Source organism: Oreochromis niloticus, linkage group LG7, assembly GCF_001858045.2.
Source record: "Oreochromis niloticus isolate F11D_XX linkage group LG7, O_niloticus_UMD_NMBU, whole genome shotgun sequence".
Lineage (NCBI taxonomy): Eukaryota > Metazoa > Chordata > Actinopteri > Cichliformes > Cichlidae > Oreochromis > Oreochromis niloticus.
In genome coordinates this window covers 16,825,117-16,841,755 of record NC_031972.2, presented here as the reverse complement: position 1 = coordinate 16,841,755, position 16,639 = coordinate 16,825,117, and the positions used below count along the sequence as shown (strand labels likewise).

Genomic DNA, 16,639 nt, shown 5'->3' with positions numbered 1-16,639 from the left:
AGAAAAGTTATTGATCATTTTCCTTCTGATCGCCTGGCTTTTTTGTTTGCAGTTTGAAAACTTACTGTGGAATCGTGTTGAGTAGTTTCCATGTTTGTTGCCTGTTTGAAAATTGCTATTGTAGCAAAGAGGAAAAGAGGTTACCAGCAGAGCTGAGGAGATCAAGGGGTTCAGTGCAAGCTGCACAGCATAAACACACCCGGGCTTTCATTGCTGAGAATTGTGACCGAAGATGTTGACGATGGAACAGTGGGAAGCTCTTTGGAAAATCGGCTTTGATCACTCCTTCAAAATGAATAAATAAGGCAGGTGGGGGAGAGGAAACTCCATGGCAAAGTGGCAGCCAGGTTTCGATTCCAGCTCGCACGTCTCTGCCGGAGTTGTTTCCACCTCAGGGGGCATGAGAGAATCATTCACTGATTTATATGGTGCACGGGGAGATGTTGACTTGTCTGTAATTTGTGATCAAGCAGAGAGCGGATGACAGAACCTGATAACATCAATGTCTGTGCTGTGCCACACAACAACTATTTAATGAACATACAGACAGAGGGGGGGTTCTTTGTAACTTAATTTTGTAACACAACAAACAAAAAGCTGATGCTGGTAACAAACCAAGAGTCTTTAACCGTGCTGGCAGCTCTGTGAGGCTGCACAGTGGTGCTTTGAACTGGTGTTGCTGTCACCTTGAGATGTCACCATCAGCTGAACATTAAAACTCCGGGGATCACTGAAGATGTTGAAAGACATTGGCCGCAAATCGTTACCGTCCATATGAGATGTAGACGCTGTGTTTCGTTGGATATAAGAGTATTTCTTCCTGACGAGGGGATCACCAACGTCTGATCGCTCATCCTCTGCGCACCGTAGATCTGGAGGTATTCACCGAAGGTACGAGCTCTGAATATCAATACTGTCACTGAGGCAGTTGTTTTTAGCAGTGGAGCTCCCCTCTCTGGAGAACTGCTGTCAGCTCACCTTAAAGTTCTTTCATGTTAAAATTCTGCAAACTTGCCATTAAAACCACAGAATATGGTCTGATGTTATCATAATCTCAAAGACTGAGGTGCTGCTGAGTTAGTAACCCTGTCGAGTTTAAACAGTATATTGAGCAATGGCTATGAATGTTAAATAAAAGATTAATGTAGGCACTGATGTTGAAGTGAAGCCCTGCTTTCAAGCTTTGAATGTGCTGCATGTATGCATACTGTGTATATAACAAAGAGCATCCATACTGTATGGGTGGATCACACAGGCAAAAATTTGTCTGATAATTGCATCACAAAATGTGTAAAACACTTTTTAGAGCATTTTTACTCATTCAAGTTTGCTGACTTGAAAGGAGGTGATGCAGTGCAGACAGCTAGTGGCCACTTATCTGTAAAGGTGGCCTTGCACTTTATGGTGAAAGCATTATTAAAGTTTAATGGGTGAGTTTGAAAAAAGATCCCCTGTGTAGTTGTCACAAAGGGCTAAAACAACTATAGAAAGAAATGTTGTTGTTTGTAAAGAGCTATTATTTCTGCTGTAATATTTCAAACTGTGGTTTTTGGCAGTTCCTGCATCAGATTCATTTTTCAGCACCAATACAGACTTGTCTTGCTTGGTAAAGACAAATCTATGAACTGGCCTTAATAAAATGAATTTCACTAACAGGGACTGCTTATGTTTACTTCTAGACAGATGTTGTCATCAGGAAAACTCATTTAAAGATGCTCAACCTCACTGTGGTCCAAGCAGCACAGCGGTGTGGTGGTTAGCAATGTTGATGATGTTAAAACCACTGGCCAGCTAGGGTCTTTCTGTGTGGAGTGGTTGTGTGGATTCACTCCAGGGACTCCTGGCTTCCTCCCACAATCCAAAAACATGCATTGGTTAGGTTAACTGGCACTTCTATTCAGTATTAGCCCTGCAATAGATTGGTGACCTGTCCAGCGTGCACTCTGCCTCCACTGGATGAAGATGGATGGACATAACACGGTGGTCATAGAGGAAAGGTCAGGGAAACACTGTCAGAGGTCTCTTCCTGTTAATAGGGAGTTCTTCCTTCCCACAGTCACCAAGCGGGGCATTGAGGCTTTCTCTCTAATACTGCAGGGTGGGTACCTTTCAATACAAAGACAACCTTTGTTGTCAAGTGGCGCTATATAACCAAAACTTGGTTATATACAGTTAACAGTTAATGATCTGCCATTTCTTTTGTGACAGCAAGCATGCATTAAACAAAACAGCAACCCCCCCCCCCCCCCCCCCGAAAAAAACAGTCCAGCTGGTTCCTTTTGAACATGTAATGTTATACTAATAGAAGTATGGATATGCAACAGATTTAAGCAAGGAGTCAATTTTGAGTGTGAATAATCATGACTGATGGTGACTCATAGTACTACTAATAAAACTGAAGTCAGTTTATCACAGTTTATCATCTATCACAGGATGGGCTATAATAATCCAGGTGCTAGACCGCATCCTTTAAAGGGTAGCCCAAGACACATTTGTCATCAGCCCTCTCAGTTGGCTCCTAACTGTGGTTGACCTCATCCTACAGAACACTGGAGGGCTCTGAATGGTCTTCTAGGTGTTCTAGTTCCCACTGGGTCTGGCTTCTTTGCTGGGACTAAAGAGACCTAATGGCATCTCCTTATCTGTTGTAATCCTTCTTTGACTTCATTGTGAAAATAGGGAGAAAAAAGGAACACCTTTTCCTCCAAACACAAAGTCATTATCACTGTCTTTTCCCCTTATACTCCCTGGGCCTACACTTCCGTTGACTTTTACATGTGTACTTTACACAGTTTCTCATTTAGCTGCATCTCACTCATTTTGGCTATATTTGTCACATTCAGCTCAGGGAGGCCACGTCAGTGGGATTATATGCCTACAATGGAACATAATGACGGGCATGTTCTCTGCCTAAAGAAAATGGCACTGGTGGCTTTTCATGTCAAATGTTTTTATGTCCATGTTGCAGTAAGTGTTCTCCTCCAGAAATTAATTTGCTGCATCCTGTAAATGGGAAAGGCGCATTGTCAAATGTTAAAGCCCAGTATAATAAGCTGCACTGTGAGCAGCTGATATACTCCGGTGCAATATGTTTCTCCTTTTTTTTCTGAGTGTCTAAATTACGATGGTTTAAACGCATCTACCATAAAGCACCCTCAAAAAACCCTCAAGGGAAAAAGGGGTCAATTACATGGTTGTTATTTTCAGCTAAGTACAGCAGCGTTCAGCAGCGTGCTGCATCATTTAGTTTCACTGTCAGCTGTAAATATGGCTCTTTGGATTATACGATTGCTAGCAGGAAGAGGTGTGGAAGCCACGAACACTACCTTTAGCTTACGCTGTGACACTGAGACACATACTGATGAGCGAGTGAACATGACTTTACATTTTACCATTTAAAGAACTTTAATTGTGGCAATAAATCATAGTATGTTGCAGTGTTTTCAGGACACAGCCATAACTCTACAGTGGCAGCAATAACATGATGATTAGTAAGTCTCAGTCCTTAATCTCAATTTACTGCAGACTGAAAAATATCAAAGTACTCGAGCCTTACTGTTTTTCTAAAGTTGTAATAGAGTGATTTAGAGGTTTTGGACACCCTGTTTTTTAATTTTAGAGCAGCTTTGCCCATCAATTTTCCAGTGCAAATGAAAGCTCCTGCTGGCTGAATTTTTCAGCTTGTTAATTGGATGGTTAAAAATAATGGTCTCTGATGTGTTTGGTGAGCGCCTGACTTTTGCATAGAACTATCACGCTGTTGCCTTTCTGTTTGTCCTTTTTAAAAGATGTGAAAGCACAATATCCAGCAGGGAATCTGCTCATCTGGCTCTCTTTGATTGGACATTTGCCCCATAAATAATAACAAATATAATGTCACCCTGTAGCGATTCCAAGTTTCCTCTTAATTAATTTCCTGCCTCGGTTCGGAGCCCAGTAGTTGTCAGTGCTTTGCCCTCAGTTGCTAACAAATGAGATCCTTCCATCTAATTTTGTGGATGTGGTTGCACATTGCAGCTACACGAGCTACGAGTGCATAAGATATGCAAAAAAAAGTTCAAATCTGCTTTTTGAATGACTCCACTGAAAGCCTCACTGTTTCTTTCTTAGGTGTATGTTTCTGGTCCACTAGCTATGAATATCTAAACAGTGGTTATTTTTTGACATTTTTCTATCAGCGCCATTAAAAAAACAGCGCTAACTGTTTAAAATGTAAATAAACGGAGGCTGTCATTTTGCAGCTATTCTTGTCAGTGCCAGCTGGTGCTGGCCAGGTGTACGGCTGTGACAGTCCTTGGACAGGAGGTCTCATCCTTCTGTCCCTGCTGCTCTGCTTACCAGCTATTTGTTTTCATGCCACGTTTGGGCTCTGCTGCTGGCATGTTTGCTGCTGAAAGTCTCAAAACAATTTGCATAGAAATATGCATAATGTCTGAGCCTCGAGAATGAGCTCTGGCTTCTTTAAATGGCACCGTGGAATGTTTTCTTAAATAATGCACACGTTCAGTTTTCACATTCATGCAGTTGCTTGTTATTTGTGTAATACTTCACACAGATGGGGGGATTAAAGTGTTTTTCACTGATGTGTGGTGGATGGCTTGCTCTGGCCTGCTCCTCACAGGGATATTCACACAAGGCTGTGGGGATGTAATAGTGCACTATCCTCCAGTGCCATTGGATGTGTCTTCTTCTGGTTCTGCTGTTTGGTAAAACTCATAAACTTTTCTGCACATATACACACAGATGATAACAGCAACCTCAAATCTGATGTCTGCAGTAACTCAGAAACTTTCTTCCCAAGTCTGCAAACATCATTTCCACGTGCACATCATGTGTCACGCTCTCCTCTCCTATGGCACCCCCTTTCAGCTTGCATTACCAGCCTGCACGTGGCCTTTCTGCCTGTCGACTCTCATTTCTCTCCTCATTTCCTCTGAGATTCCAGCAATCTGCAGACTGCCTCTGTCTGTGGTCTTCTACCCCGAGGTAAATTGCTGCTACCAGAGACAATTAAAGGCCTCGAAGAAAGCTCAGCACAGTCAGCAGAAGAGCGGCCAAGAGGAGGCCCCGCTGAAGGAGAGGGAAGGACCAAGTGTCTATCTGGCTGCAGAGAAGAAGAATTTGTCCTTAACATTTACCTTTGTGAACATTTATAATGTAGGAATGGAACGGTGATGGAAATGCTGCCCCCCCCCCTTACATAACAAAATTTGTTATATAATTTGGCATTGTGTATGGTGACAAATGATGAATTTCTAAACAGCAAATATTTTCTTCTTCAGTATTTATTCTGCCCTGAAGAGGGCAGTACATTCCAATAAAAGGGTGTAACAACAGTGGATGTAAATCTAATCATACTGAGAGAACAGGCTGAGCATATCTGTATGTGTGTGTGTGTGTGTGTGTGTGTGTGTGCTGGTGTTTTAGCTGTAGCATATTTTATTAAAAGCTTCACTTTGCAAACCACAGTGAGGGAGGTGTTTTTATTTTTCTTTCTCTGCTATGGGGGGGGCAGTCTTTCCTCGACAGTACTGGCTGTTGGTAGAGGATTTAAAATGCAGAAGTGTTTTCAGCTGTGCAAAAAATGAGCTGCAGGGGAGATTTCATAAAGTCCCCTCCCCATAGCAGAGAAAGAAAAATAAAAACATCTCCCTCACTGCCAGGCATAATCCATCACCGCCTTCTGTACTCCACAATCTGTCTTAATGTTTTCTCTTATCATTTCCTCCCCATCTCTCTGATAAATTTTACAAGCCGCTTTCTTACTTCTTCCCTTTCTGCCCTTTTCTCTCTTTTTGCTCATCTCTGTTCAGCCATCATCTGTCCTCATCTAGCTTTCTGTCCTCCACCAAAATGATTTTTCTATCTGGGTCACGGTCTGTATCTTTGTGTGCATTTCTGCCTGTATCTTTCTGTGTCCTTATTGCCATCTGCCTGTCTCTATCTGCTGCACTTGAAGGCGGATGGCTATAGTCTAGCCAATACGACACATACGAGCCAGTCACACACCCAGACATGTGTGGGAGCTGCAGTTGGGGGGGGTAGGTGCGAGACAGGAGAAGGCGACAGAGTCGAAAATGAGAACGTCTCATTACTTTGCCTGGTGATAAAATATGGCTTGTTATGACTGTCTTTTTTAAAACTTAATATCTTATATGCATTCCCTAATTCTGCCCTCATTTGAACACAATGCTCAAAAAGATCTCTGCTTAAACTGTTGGTGCATTACGTTACATAAGGAAACTTTCCCCAGTGGCCTGTAAGTACACCAGACCTCAGACAATATATTTTTTTCGGTGGCCTTTTCGAGCAATGTCGATTCATCCGGTGACATTTGAAGGACAGGGTGGCGGTGTCATGATGCGAGATGAGGTTGGCGCCGCTTCCTCCCGTGTGCTCTCAGCAGTATGATTCACCTTCCCGCATCCCCTGCAGGCAGCACCCACTACTCCCACAAAAATGAGACAGGGCTGAAGCCTCAGCAAACAGTCGCCTGTATGAGTGCTGTAAAAAAAAGAAAAAAAGAAAGAAATGAGTGAAAATAAAAAGTATTTGGCCGCATCTCTCCCTACCAGCTGTCTACTATGCTGTCAGATAAGAATAGCATGTCTGGTACAGAAATGTAGGCCAAAGTCTTCCATAACTGTAGTTACATTATCCACTTGTACTTGTTTGGTACAAATAGTGATGGTATCAGTTAAATATGCTGCATTTTTCCTGTTCTTTTAAGGGTCTTTTATTGAGCAGTGTTGCAGTTTCTTGATCTGCACGGCCTCGTTATATAATTATTAGCCTCTGGGGTAAATGAGCTTGCATTCTTTATATACAGGAAAAGCTGTACAACTTTGAAAAGAAAACTGCAGAAAATGCAGTTAAAGGTAAAAAATCATGCACTCCTTCAGATTTTCCAGAGCTATCCAACGGACCGGACTGGAGCATCTGCTGGCCTGATTCTGGCCCCCGGTGCTTATGTTCATCACCCCCAGTCTAAACCACTGGGCACACTTTTCATGGAGAAGATGCAACAGCATGTAAGCCACAGCTGTTAAATACATCAAGAAGTACAACTAGAATATTACTCTTACGTGGGCAGGGCTCTAATAACATAGGCATTAAGTACAAGCCAATTGAATGAATAGAAAGGACACAACAGGAGGCTGAGCACACAACACGGGGGGGGGGGGGGGGGGGCAATGTTAAGTGCTAGAGTGGAGGTGGTGTGACCAATATCAGTTGTTTGGTTGCCTACCCATCAGTTTGGGGGGTGGGAGGGGGGTGGGGGCTCAGTGTCTGCTTTTGTATTATGTATTGTATTTTTGTATTATGCTTTTGGAGGACAGAGTGTTTCTGCCTTAAAGATGGTTTCTTAAGTAGTAGTGATTTACACCCACATCCCTCCTGTTCCTTTGCTCATTAGTGTCTAATCAGGCAAATCACATGGATTTGGGCTAGTCTGAACATTTTAGAAATTGCTAATCTCTTGTGATTTTTTCCTAAAAATTGTGCCTATCATTCACAAAGAATGGTCCAAAAAAAAGAAAAAATATTGTGCATCAGTTCTCTGGGTGAAAATGTCTCCTTGATGCCAGAAATCAGAGAAGGGTGGGCAAGACTGCTTCAGACTGACAGCATAGTAGACAGCTGGTAGAGAGAGAAGCAGCCAAGATCAATAGGAAGGCAACAATATGTTAAATAAGCGCTTGTGGTTCAGGTGACGGCAATGTAGTCGTGTGGAGGATTGTTATGACCCAAGTCATCATTGTGTGTACTCTGTCCGCTCCTCCACACCTGGGGGTGGCGTTGTTCATTGTTTCTGTTGTGTTTTGATTATGTAAGCTCCAGGCGACAGCTGACCATTGGTTGGAGACTGAATGGTACTCGCTGTAAATTGGTACCTGTCAGCACTGGCTGGGCACTGCCTACTTCCTGTTTCCAACAAGGCTGGGCTGTGTGTATAATTGCATAGTGTTGTGTGACCAAGAGTTCTGTGTCTAGAACAGCTTGATCTTTTTATGTACACATAAATGTTGTAAATATCCTTCTTTAAAATAATACACTTGGTAGTTGCAGGGGTAGGAAGCCTTTTTCTTTTAATAGATTTTATCTTGTTTAGGTTAGGGAGGCAGGTAGGAGGCCTGTAAGTACGTTAGTTGTGTTCCCTTTACCTAATGCTTGTTGGTTTTTCTGGATGTGCCCACCCTGACATTTTCTACCGCTAAAGAAAAAAATAAACTATTCTGTTTGGGCCTGCAGACCTTGCTGTAGTACTGATCCTTCCTTGGAAAGAGGGAGCATAACAGGGACATTTTCTTGACTCACTGTGGGCACCAGATGACAATTTTTCAAACTTCACAGCCTGCATGAGTATTGTTGCTGATCATGTCCATCCCTTTATAACCTCAGTACAATACACCCATCTTCAGATGGATGCTTCTGGCAGAATAACACACCTAGTCATAAACTGGATTCTTGAACAGAATGAGTGCACTGTATTCAAATTGCCTCCACCATCACCAGATCTCAATCTAACAGAGCACCTTTGGAGAATTTTGGAACATTTGCATCATCGACAAATCTGCAGAAAATGCGTGATGTTATAATGTTGAAGAATGTTTCTGGCATATTGTTGAATCTGTGCCTCAAAGAATTAAAATGGTGTACCTAATGAGGTTTGCAGTGAGCTTATGCAAGCTCATGAAGTAGTAGTAATTGATAGTATGCTGTTTTAGTCTATTCAGACATGTTACATATAATTTTAAGTTAACTTCATGTATTTGATTCCAAACAATAAAAAGCAGTACAGTATGTACTACTGCAGGGGGGTGGGGTGGGGTGGGGGGGTGGGGGGGGGGGGGGGAACAGCAGTCTGGACAAAGAAAGATGAGAGTGAACACTCAGTACAGCTACTACAGAACACGAGAACAACACCACAAAGAACACCAGGCTCCATGTAAGCTGTCCGCCTTCTCACCACCTAACAATAACAGTGTTACTGCTGCTTGGTTCTTTAATTAGCATTATTTTCTCCGAGACTGACAGGCACCTTTGAATGTGTCTCTGTGAGAGAGACACAGAGTGTGAATGTGCGAAAAACAGGACCAAACACACTGACTGTTCCCGTGGGCAGGAGTTATGAATGCTGGCTGTTCTGATTCACTCTCTCCTGCTCAGTCTGTGAATAGTATGGATGAGCTGCTATCTGTTGCATGACGCTCCTGGCTCAACATGTTCGAACCAAATTTGTCTGCTGCTTCCTGTGAGACGGAGGGAGAATCCTGAGGAAATTCCATCCTCCATTGGGTGCAGGAAGCATCACGGAGGAGGAAGCACTGCCATGTATGTACGCTCCCTGTGACACCGACTCCATATCCATGACTGCAGTCTGCTCTGTGTGTGTCGTAATCTCATAGTATGTGTAGTACGATCCCAAAATAGAAACGCTAATTTGTTTTTTCTTCAATGGGAGTAAAAAAAAAAAAAAAAAAACTAAAAACAGATGACTTGCTGAATTTCATCAAAAGAGTGGCCTCTGTGTAGTAATCAGCACATGTCATCATGTGAATCATTCATCCAGGACCAGTAGGAGAGGGGCAGTCACTTCCTACCACAGACTTATGCTTAATGTAGTCATTACAACCAAAAATTGACTTCTAGGTGCTCAGTGGCACATAGATACACAGAGGAAATGCCAGTATGTCAGCCATAATGTCAGTTTTCAAAAGCAGCAGATTTGCATACCTCTGATTCTGGATCATGCCAGCACCATTGTCTAGTTTAGTATCCACGTTATGCCACGATGTAACACATATTCATCACAGCCTACTATTATTACTATTCTCTTAGGAGAAAATATTAAAAAGTTAGCAAAAATTATAATCAGTGGCACTAGGAATAAGTTCAAATATGAGAACATGACCCGTTTGTCTGTTTGTTGGCAGTTACTAAATCCTCGTCTTATGCTATCTTCAGTATACATCCTTTTAGAAAGCCACATCCTTCACTCAGACTAACTCAGATAACATGCTTTAAAGATACAAGACAAGAACTGAGGATTTGTGACTGTCAATCCAAACTGTCTCGAGTGTGTTACATGAGCCCAGAGTGCCAAGTTGGACAGTTTCTCGGGGGAGGGGGGTGATACTGAACACCGAGTTAAAACCAACAAACAGGATTCTGGTGTAAGTGTTGTTTTCACTGTGTGTGAAGACTGATTGGGGGATGTGGGGGGGGGGGGGGGGGGGCTGCTGTGGAGATGGCACACTTTGTGTTTTTATAGTTTTGGGGGGGTTTTGTTTTAGTTTTTTTGGCTGTGAATGCAAACTGGTGAGGGTCCAGGCTGGCTTGAGATGGAGTCTTTGATGTACTTGAGAACCAGCCTGTCGACACATTTCACCATGGCGTGTGCGCCGCGGGCCAGCAGCCCTTTAGACTCTGCAGGCTTTCAGAGATGATTGGTGGCTTATTTGAAGCAAGTGGGAACACATTTAAGTGACAGCGATGTGTTGAAAATTTATGTAACACCAACAGCCAGCCAGGTTCAGGTAATATCTTAAATTTTCACAAGATATTTCAACACTTACCGGCCACAAGGGTTTTTTTTCTTTTTTAACACGTTCAGTTACATAACACTAAGCTGTCTTTTTCTTCTACAGCTGTTTGCTGCTAGCTGCCAAGTGCTTTACTTGCATAGGTTTGCATTTATTGACTACAGAATTATACACAACTGCACCCACTGTACGATCTCATCCGTTCAGAAAAGGCTACTAAAAACATCACAAGAGGGGAAAATGGCATTGAAAGGAGGACGAATTGAAATCAATGGGAAAATCCAGCGACAGCAAAGATGGTGGTTGAAGTTAATTCCAGGGGGAGAAAAGGCTTTCAAAACCTTATTTTAATTTGAGTTATCTTAGATAATCACAATCACTGCTTAGATAAGTGCTTGGTGGTGGACCTTTTAATCAATCTCCATTAGCAGCTCTTTACAGTACAGAAAATCAGCTCTGGCTCTTGGTCACATGAACGTCGAAATGTGGTTTTCTTCTGAATTATGGTCAATATATAAAATATGAGGAGTTTGGGATGTGACAGAGTGGAATCCAGAGCAACACTATAACTCCAACTCACTGTGATACTGCCTCAAAAAATGATAATTATGCATTCCTTCCTCTGCTGTTATACTACATAAGCTTTATATCTAAGTCAGGTTTTAGACACTTGGAATTTATACTACCTTTTTCCTGCCACCCCACTGTATTATAACAGGGTTTTTAGTAACTGTCTGATGAGAGATTTGAATTACATAACATAACAGACGTCTGATTAAAACTACAGTGTGAAGCAGCAGTCTAGTTGGTACCCCTGTCATGTTAAACAGTGGTTTTGTCACTCCTTCTTATTTTCTTATTCATCTCACAAGCCCTCACATTTCTCTTGAAAGGATAAAAGACTAAAATACCAAACTCTGTGTGAACCATCATCTCCAACCAACTACAGTTGTTCAGATGACAACTGATCCCTACATATACACACACTATACCCATCCATGCATTCCTCCTCTTCCTCTTATCTAAGCCTATCCCAGCTGCCATAGGGTGGAAGGCAGGGTACACCATGGACATGTAATCAATCTCTTGCAGGGCTAACACAGAGAGACAACAAGCATTCGCACTCTCATTCACTGCTATGGCCAATTTAGAAGTACCAGTTAACCTACCCCCTCAAGCTGCATGTCTTTGGACAGTGGGAGGAAGCCTGATGGTCTCAACAAAATCCAAATAGTAAAAGTGGAATTTTTACAGACATCATGTGTCTGAAAACTGTTCATAACAAGGCGCTCCTTGAGGTGGTGCCATATTAGTTTCCTTTCAATAGCTGGGACCACATCCTTATTATCCTCATTTAGATTTGACAGTCGTGGATAGAGAATCATGTACTGTTACCTACATAACAAAAAAGTCACAATACATTTTAACTGGAATACATTACCCCTGCAACTGAATGAGCATTACCTTACAGTATACGGTGCACTGCGATGGCTCATAATGTGAATTTAAAAGAAATTATTTATAAATATGATGTATACATTTAATTATTTTGAATCGGTCTGAATCAAACTGGCTGTGAAGGACACGCCCTTTTACCTGAGGGCATCTTGCCTTATATGGGTATTATGGCATTACTAATATGTACAGAAATGGCTATTCCTAAATGATTCTGCATACCCACCAGCATAAAGAAGATATAGTCATGTTTGTTTCTCCCATCCACTGAAAAAATGTCTTTAATCTGTAAAAAGAAAGACAAGGCGTGAGCTCAAATGCAAAAATGGCACTCGAGGACAGGGGCTCCATCACCCAGCAGGATATGTTCTGTCTGGAGTTTGTCTGGGCAGACAGCACTTATGAGTTCTTTTTCATAACTGTGCCTGTTCTGTCTGTGGAAGGAGAAAAAAAAAGAGGACTCGGTGTACCGAGTCGTGACTGCTCAAATCTGCCTTAAAGAACTCCGGAAACAAGTCTCGAGATGGAAAAGGGAGGCTGCAACATCCGCGTGATCATCGCCCGAGCGCCAATGGCTCTTCACCGAGAGCGCTGAGGACACCGGCATCCCCTGCCGCGCGTGAGGAAATGGGCGGGTCCGGGGAAAGCTCAGTCACACCGCGTGGGCGGATGGAGCGGCTAGTGGGAAAGGAGGGGGAGCCGCCGCTCTGGTATTTAACGGAGAGCCGAAGAGAGCTCAGACAGCACGGAAAGCGAGATCGGAGCAAGCGAGCAGAGCGATTTCAGCACCAGCACCGAGGACAGCGACACACGTAGCACCACAGCAAAGTTTCCCATCATGGTTCTCATCTGGACCCAGTTCGGTGTGAAGCACAAAAATGGCAATGTCAAGTGCAAAGTGCGAGTCATGCACAGGGGGGACAGCTCCGGCTCGTCGTCCTCAGCGGTAAGTTTGGCATTTTTCGCGGGGAAGTTTTTGGGGCTGTTTGTCTTTAGCATGTTTGAAGTGTGTAAAGCTGCACGGTGCTGACAGTTCGTATGAATGACACCGTATAATTAAACAGTGTGTATGGAACCGGCACATTACTGTTGTGCCGGATTCATTCACATATAAGAATGTAAGAATTGCCGGCTCGCTTTCAGCCAATCGCTGCAGAGTATCTCAGTCGCTGAGGTGGGGTGGGGAAGAGTCTTTTGCCTCTTATATGACTTTCCCCCATCACGTTGTGCTGTGCATGAGCCTATGAAATTTATGGATATGTGACCGCACATGCAGCAGCACGGAGATAAGGGTGTTTTCCCATTGAGACTCTGTTAGAGGTGGGGGGGATTTTCTGCATATTAATAGATATTCTGCAGCAGTTTTTTGGAAGATATCTTGTGCATCAGCTACTCTGTTTAACATTCTAGGTGATAGAGGTTTGAATTTGCATGCTTATTCGCCACTGCTTGGCAACACTTGGGATACAAGTTTGGCACAAGCTGATGTTTAAAAGGTGAAGAAATGTTCTTAATGTGGCATTTTTGTGTGTTTTCGCAGGAAAGCACCAGGTCAGAGCAGGATGTTCCCTGTCTGCCCATCAAACCCGCAGGCAAAGACTTCTATAAAGTCCTGGGTGTCTCCCCCGAATCCAATGAAGACGAGATCAAGAAAGCCTACAGGAAAATGGCCCTCAAGTTTCACCCAGACAAGAACAGCGATGCTGATGCAGAGGACAAGTTCAAAGAGATCGCAGAGGCCTACGAGATCCTGACTGACCCCAAAAAGAGAAGCATATACGACCAGTTTGGAGAGGAAGGTGAGGATGGGCGGGGATCTGAAACTGTGATTGCTATCATTTTAAATAGCTTCACTAGTAACTGCCATCTGAGTGATTAGTGTAGCGTGGGTGATTAGATTAACTATTCATGTCATCATCAAATGCTAAATATTGATGTGCGATGACTCCCACTCCTATTAAACAAGCTCAACATGTGAAATGCGACAGCTGTGAGGCTGATTAGCTATTCAGGGAGAAACAGAAGAGTTTTCTTGGTCTCTACATCATTTTAGAGAAGGTGGCATGAAGAGAACTTAGGGAACATCAAATTAGGAAATGTTTTGCAGCAGTTTGACTTGAACCTGTTTTCTTTCCCCTTTTCAGGCCTTAAAAACGGAGGCAACATTTTCCGCAGCAATTTCCAGGGCGACCCCCACTCCACCTTCTCCTCCTTCTTCAATGGGTCTGACCACTTCGACATCTTCTTCGGCAATGAAGAGGGTGACGACGACCTCTTCAACCCCTTCAGACGGTTCACCTTCAGCCACGTGAGCGGGTCTGCGGGCCCCGAGGGCGGCCTGCGGAAAGGCCCGAGGCGCTTGCAGGGTGAAGTAGTGGTGCACGACCTGCTGGTGACCCTGGAGGAGGTGATGCAGGGCTGCACCAAGCATGTGAAGATTACCCGCAGCCGCCTCAACCCCGATGGCTGCACCTTGCGAACAGAAGAGAAGGTGCTGAATGTGGTGGTAAAGAAAGGCTGGAAATCGGGAACCAAGATCACCTTCCCCAGGGAGGGAGACGAGACCCCCAACAGCGCCCCCGCAGACATCACCTTCATTCTCAGGGACCAGGAGCATCCTCAGTACAAGAGAGAGGGCTCCAACCTCGTCTACACGGCCAAGATCACCCTTAAAGAGGTGAGTTTGGTGCATCGCCATCAGATACATTATGAAACATATGAGTGGCCTATACTCAGATACAACCACTTACACCTACTCAGATCAAGGCTAAGATCTATACACCACTTCTTGTCCTTTATATAACCATTGAGTAATGTTCTTTCTTAAATGCCAGAGAAAATTGATTCCTGAAAAAAACAGCAGTAACACATAAGATTGAAGGTCCAATTTCTGCCAAATGCAGGGAGGGAGGACAATATCTTTGATTGCAGTCTGAGGACAGAACAGAGTGTTCTGTTATGGGCATCTGAACCCCTCAGCTTACAGCGAGCTGACAGACCCCCACAAACACAGAAACAGCAGTAAGCCTGCCAACGCCTCCGTTTACCTCATCAGCCCCTGCAGAGTGAGAGAGCAAGCAGGAGCTAAATTTAGCTCCCAGTACTGACTGCCCCCACGAATTGCACTTCACCCTCCCTCGCAACTACTATGCTGGCTGCAGACTTCTCTGCTTGTATAAGGCAGGCGCCTTTTTTTTTTTTTTGGCTCACTCTGTCTCTGGCTCTCGCTTCCACCAGCCCACACACAGATTAGCAGGGTAGCAGTCACAGAGAATGACATTTCAAAGAGCTCCTCCATCTTCCTATGGCTCACTTCAGTCACTAAAACACTTAACGCCCACACTGAGCCAGTAAACGGAGCAGCGATTATAACATCTGTAACACCGGTCTGTTGCATAACGCAGAAAATAACACAGAGAATTGTTTCAGAAAGACAGACACCCCACATTTATCTCTTATGCAACTTGACACTTTTAGAGAAACTGGATTCCACTCATAATTAGGCCACTCGAAAAATAATTGTGAAACAGGTTAACAGCTTCATGGGTCTGCAGGGCTAACTCTCCCTTTCTTCTCTTGTCTCCAGGCTCTCTGCGGCTGCACAGTAAACGTTCCAACGCTTGACAACCGGATGATGCCTCTACCTTGCAGCGATGTCATCAAACCCGGTGCCGTCCGCCGGCTGAGGGGCGAAGGCCTTCCCCTGCCCAAAAGCCCATCCCAGAGAGGCGACTTGGTGGTTGAGTTCCAGGTGGCCTTCCCAGACAGAATCCCACCACAGTCCCGAGAGATCATCAAGCACAGCCTGGCCCAGTGCTAGCCGGGTAACTGTTACCAGTTCACAAACACAGCCTTGCCCGAGGTGCTATCACAACCAAATCACAACCTCTTATTGTGTTTGGAAGCGGCAAGCGGCGCTTAAGCGAGTTGTAGATCACGTGCAACTTTTTGCGAGGAGATGACTTTCTGCGGGCGCTCGGCATGATGCACACCAACTTAGCGATGCTGTGCGAGCAGTGAGTTGAGAGCTGATTAATGGGGGTCTTTGGTATCTGAGGGCATCCATTGACTCGATAGCCTTTCTCTTGAATGAGTTATCTGTACTGTTATACTTGCAAACCTTTCGCAGGATATCAGTGTGCTATTCAAGTCTGTATAGACTTCCTTAAACCTCAATGGTAGAAACATGTAAGGGAAATAACACAACTTTAGTATTATTATTATTATTACTTCTACTACTGTCATCATTATAGTTATATGGTGTTCATATGACTGATCTTTTGCATTGATTTATTACAATAGCAAACATACTTGTCTACAAAGATCTACTTTGTGTACAAAATGCTGAAACACTGTCTCTAAAAGAGATTCATCTGTCAAATGTTCTATTGAATGATTTGAAATGTCTGTATATAATCTGCGATGAGCCACCTGCTGATGTATTATTATTATTACTTGATATAGAGATGTTTGAAAGCATGAAAAATAAAGAAAAAGAACAATTTGACTTCTGTTTCCGCCTCACTATTGGATAAAAGCATATTATTTTCAAATCCTAAACTTACATAAGTGAACTCTCAGACATTTGCAGTCCACTAAATCACACTTCAGACCAGATTTGAAGTTGCTCAGCGATA

The 16,639-nt window shown here is 43.5% G+C and overlaps 1 protein-coding gene across 1 annotated transcript; it reads left to right on the top strand.

Moving 5' to 3' along the window:
- Window positions 1-12,728: 12,728 nt before the first annotated feature.
- On the top strand, window positions 12,729-16,509 carry zgc:122979 (dnaJ homolog subfamily B member 5). Its single transcript, XM_025909269.1, has 4 exons — window positions 12,729-12,948; window positions 13,543-13,801; window positions 14,147-14,679; window positions 15,589-16,509. The coding sequence occupies exons 1-4, from the start codon at window positions 12,841-12,843 to the stop codon at window positions 15,820-15,822; spliced, it is 1,134 nt and encodes a 377-aa protein (XP_025765054.1). The 5' UTR covers window positions 12,729-12,840; the 3' UTR covers window positions 15,823-16,509.
- The last annotated feature ends 130 nt before the right edge of the window (window positions 16,510-16,639 follow it).

Coding starts and splice junctions, on each gene's coding strand:
- zgc:122979 (XM_025909269.1), top strand. CDS start 12,841: ATGGTTCTCATCTGGACCCAGTTCGGTGTGAAGCACAAAAATGGCAAT. Junction 13,802..14,146: donor CGACCAGTTTGGAGAGGAAG/GTGAGGATGGGC, acceptor TCCCCTTTTCAG/GCCTTAAAAACGGAGGCAAC. Junction 14,680..15,588: donor CCAAGATCACCCTTAAAGAG/GTGAGTTTGGTG, acceptor TCTTGTCTCCAG/GCTCTCTGCGGCTGCACAGT.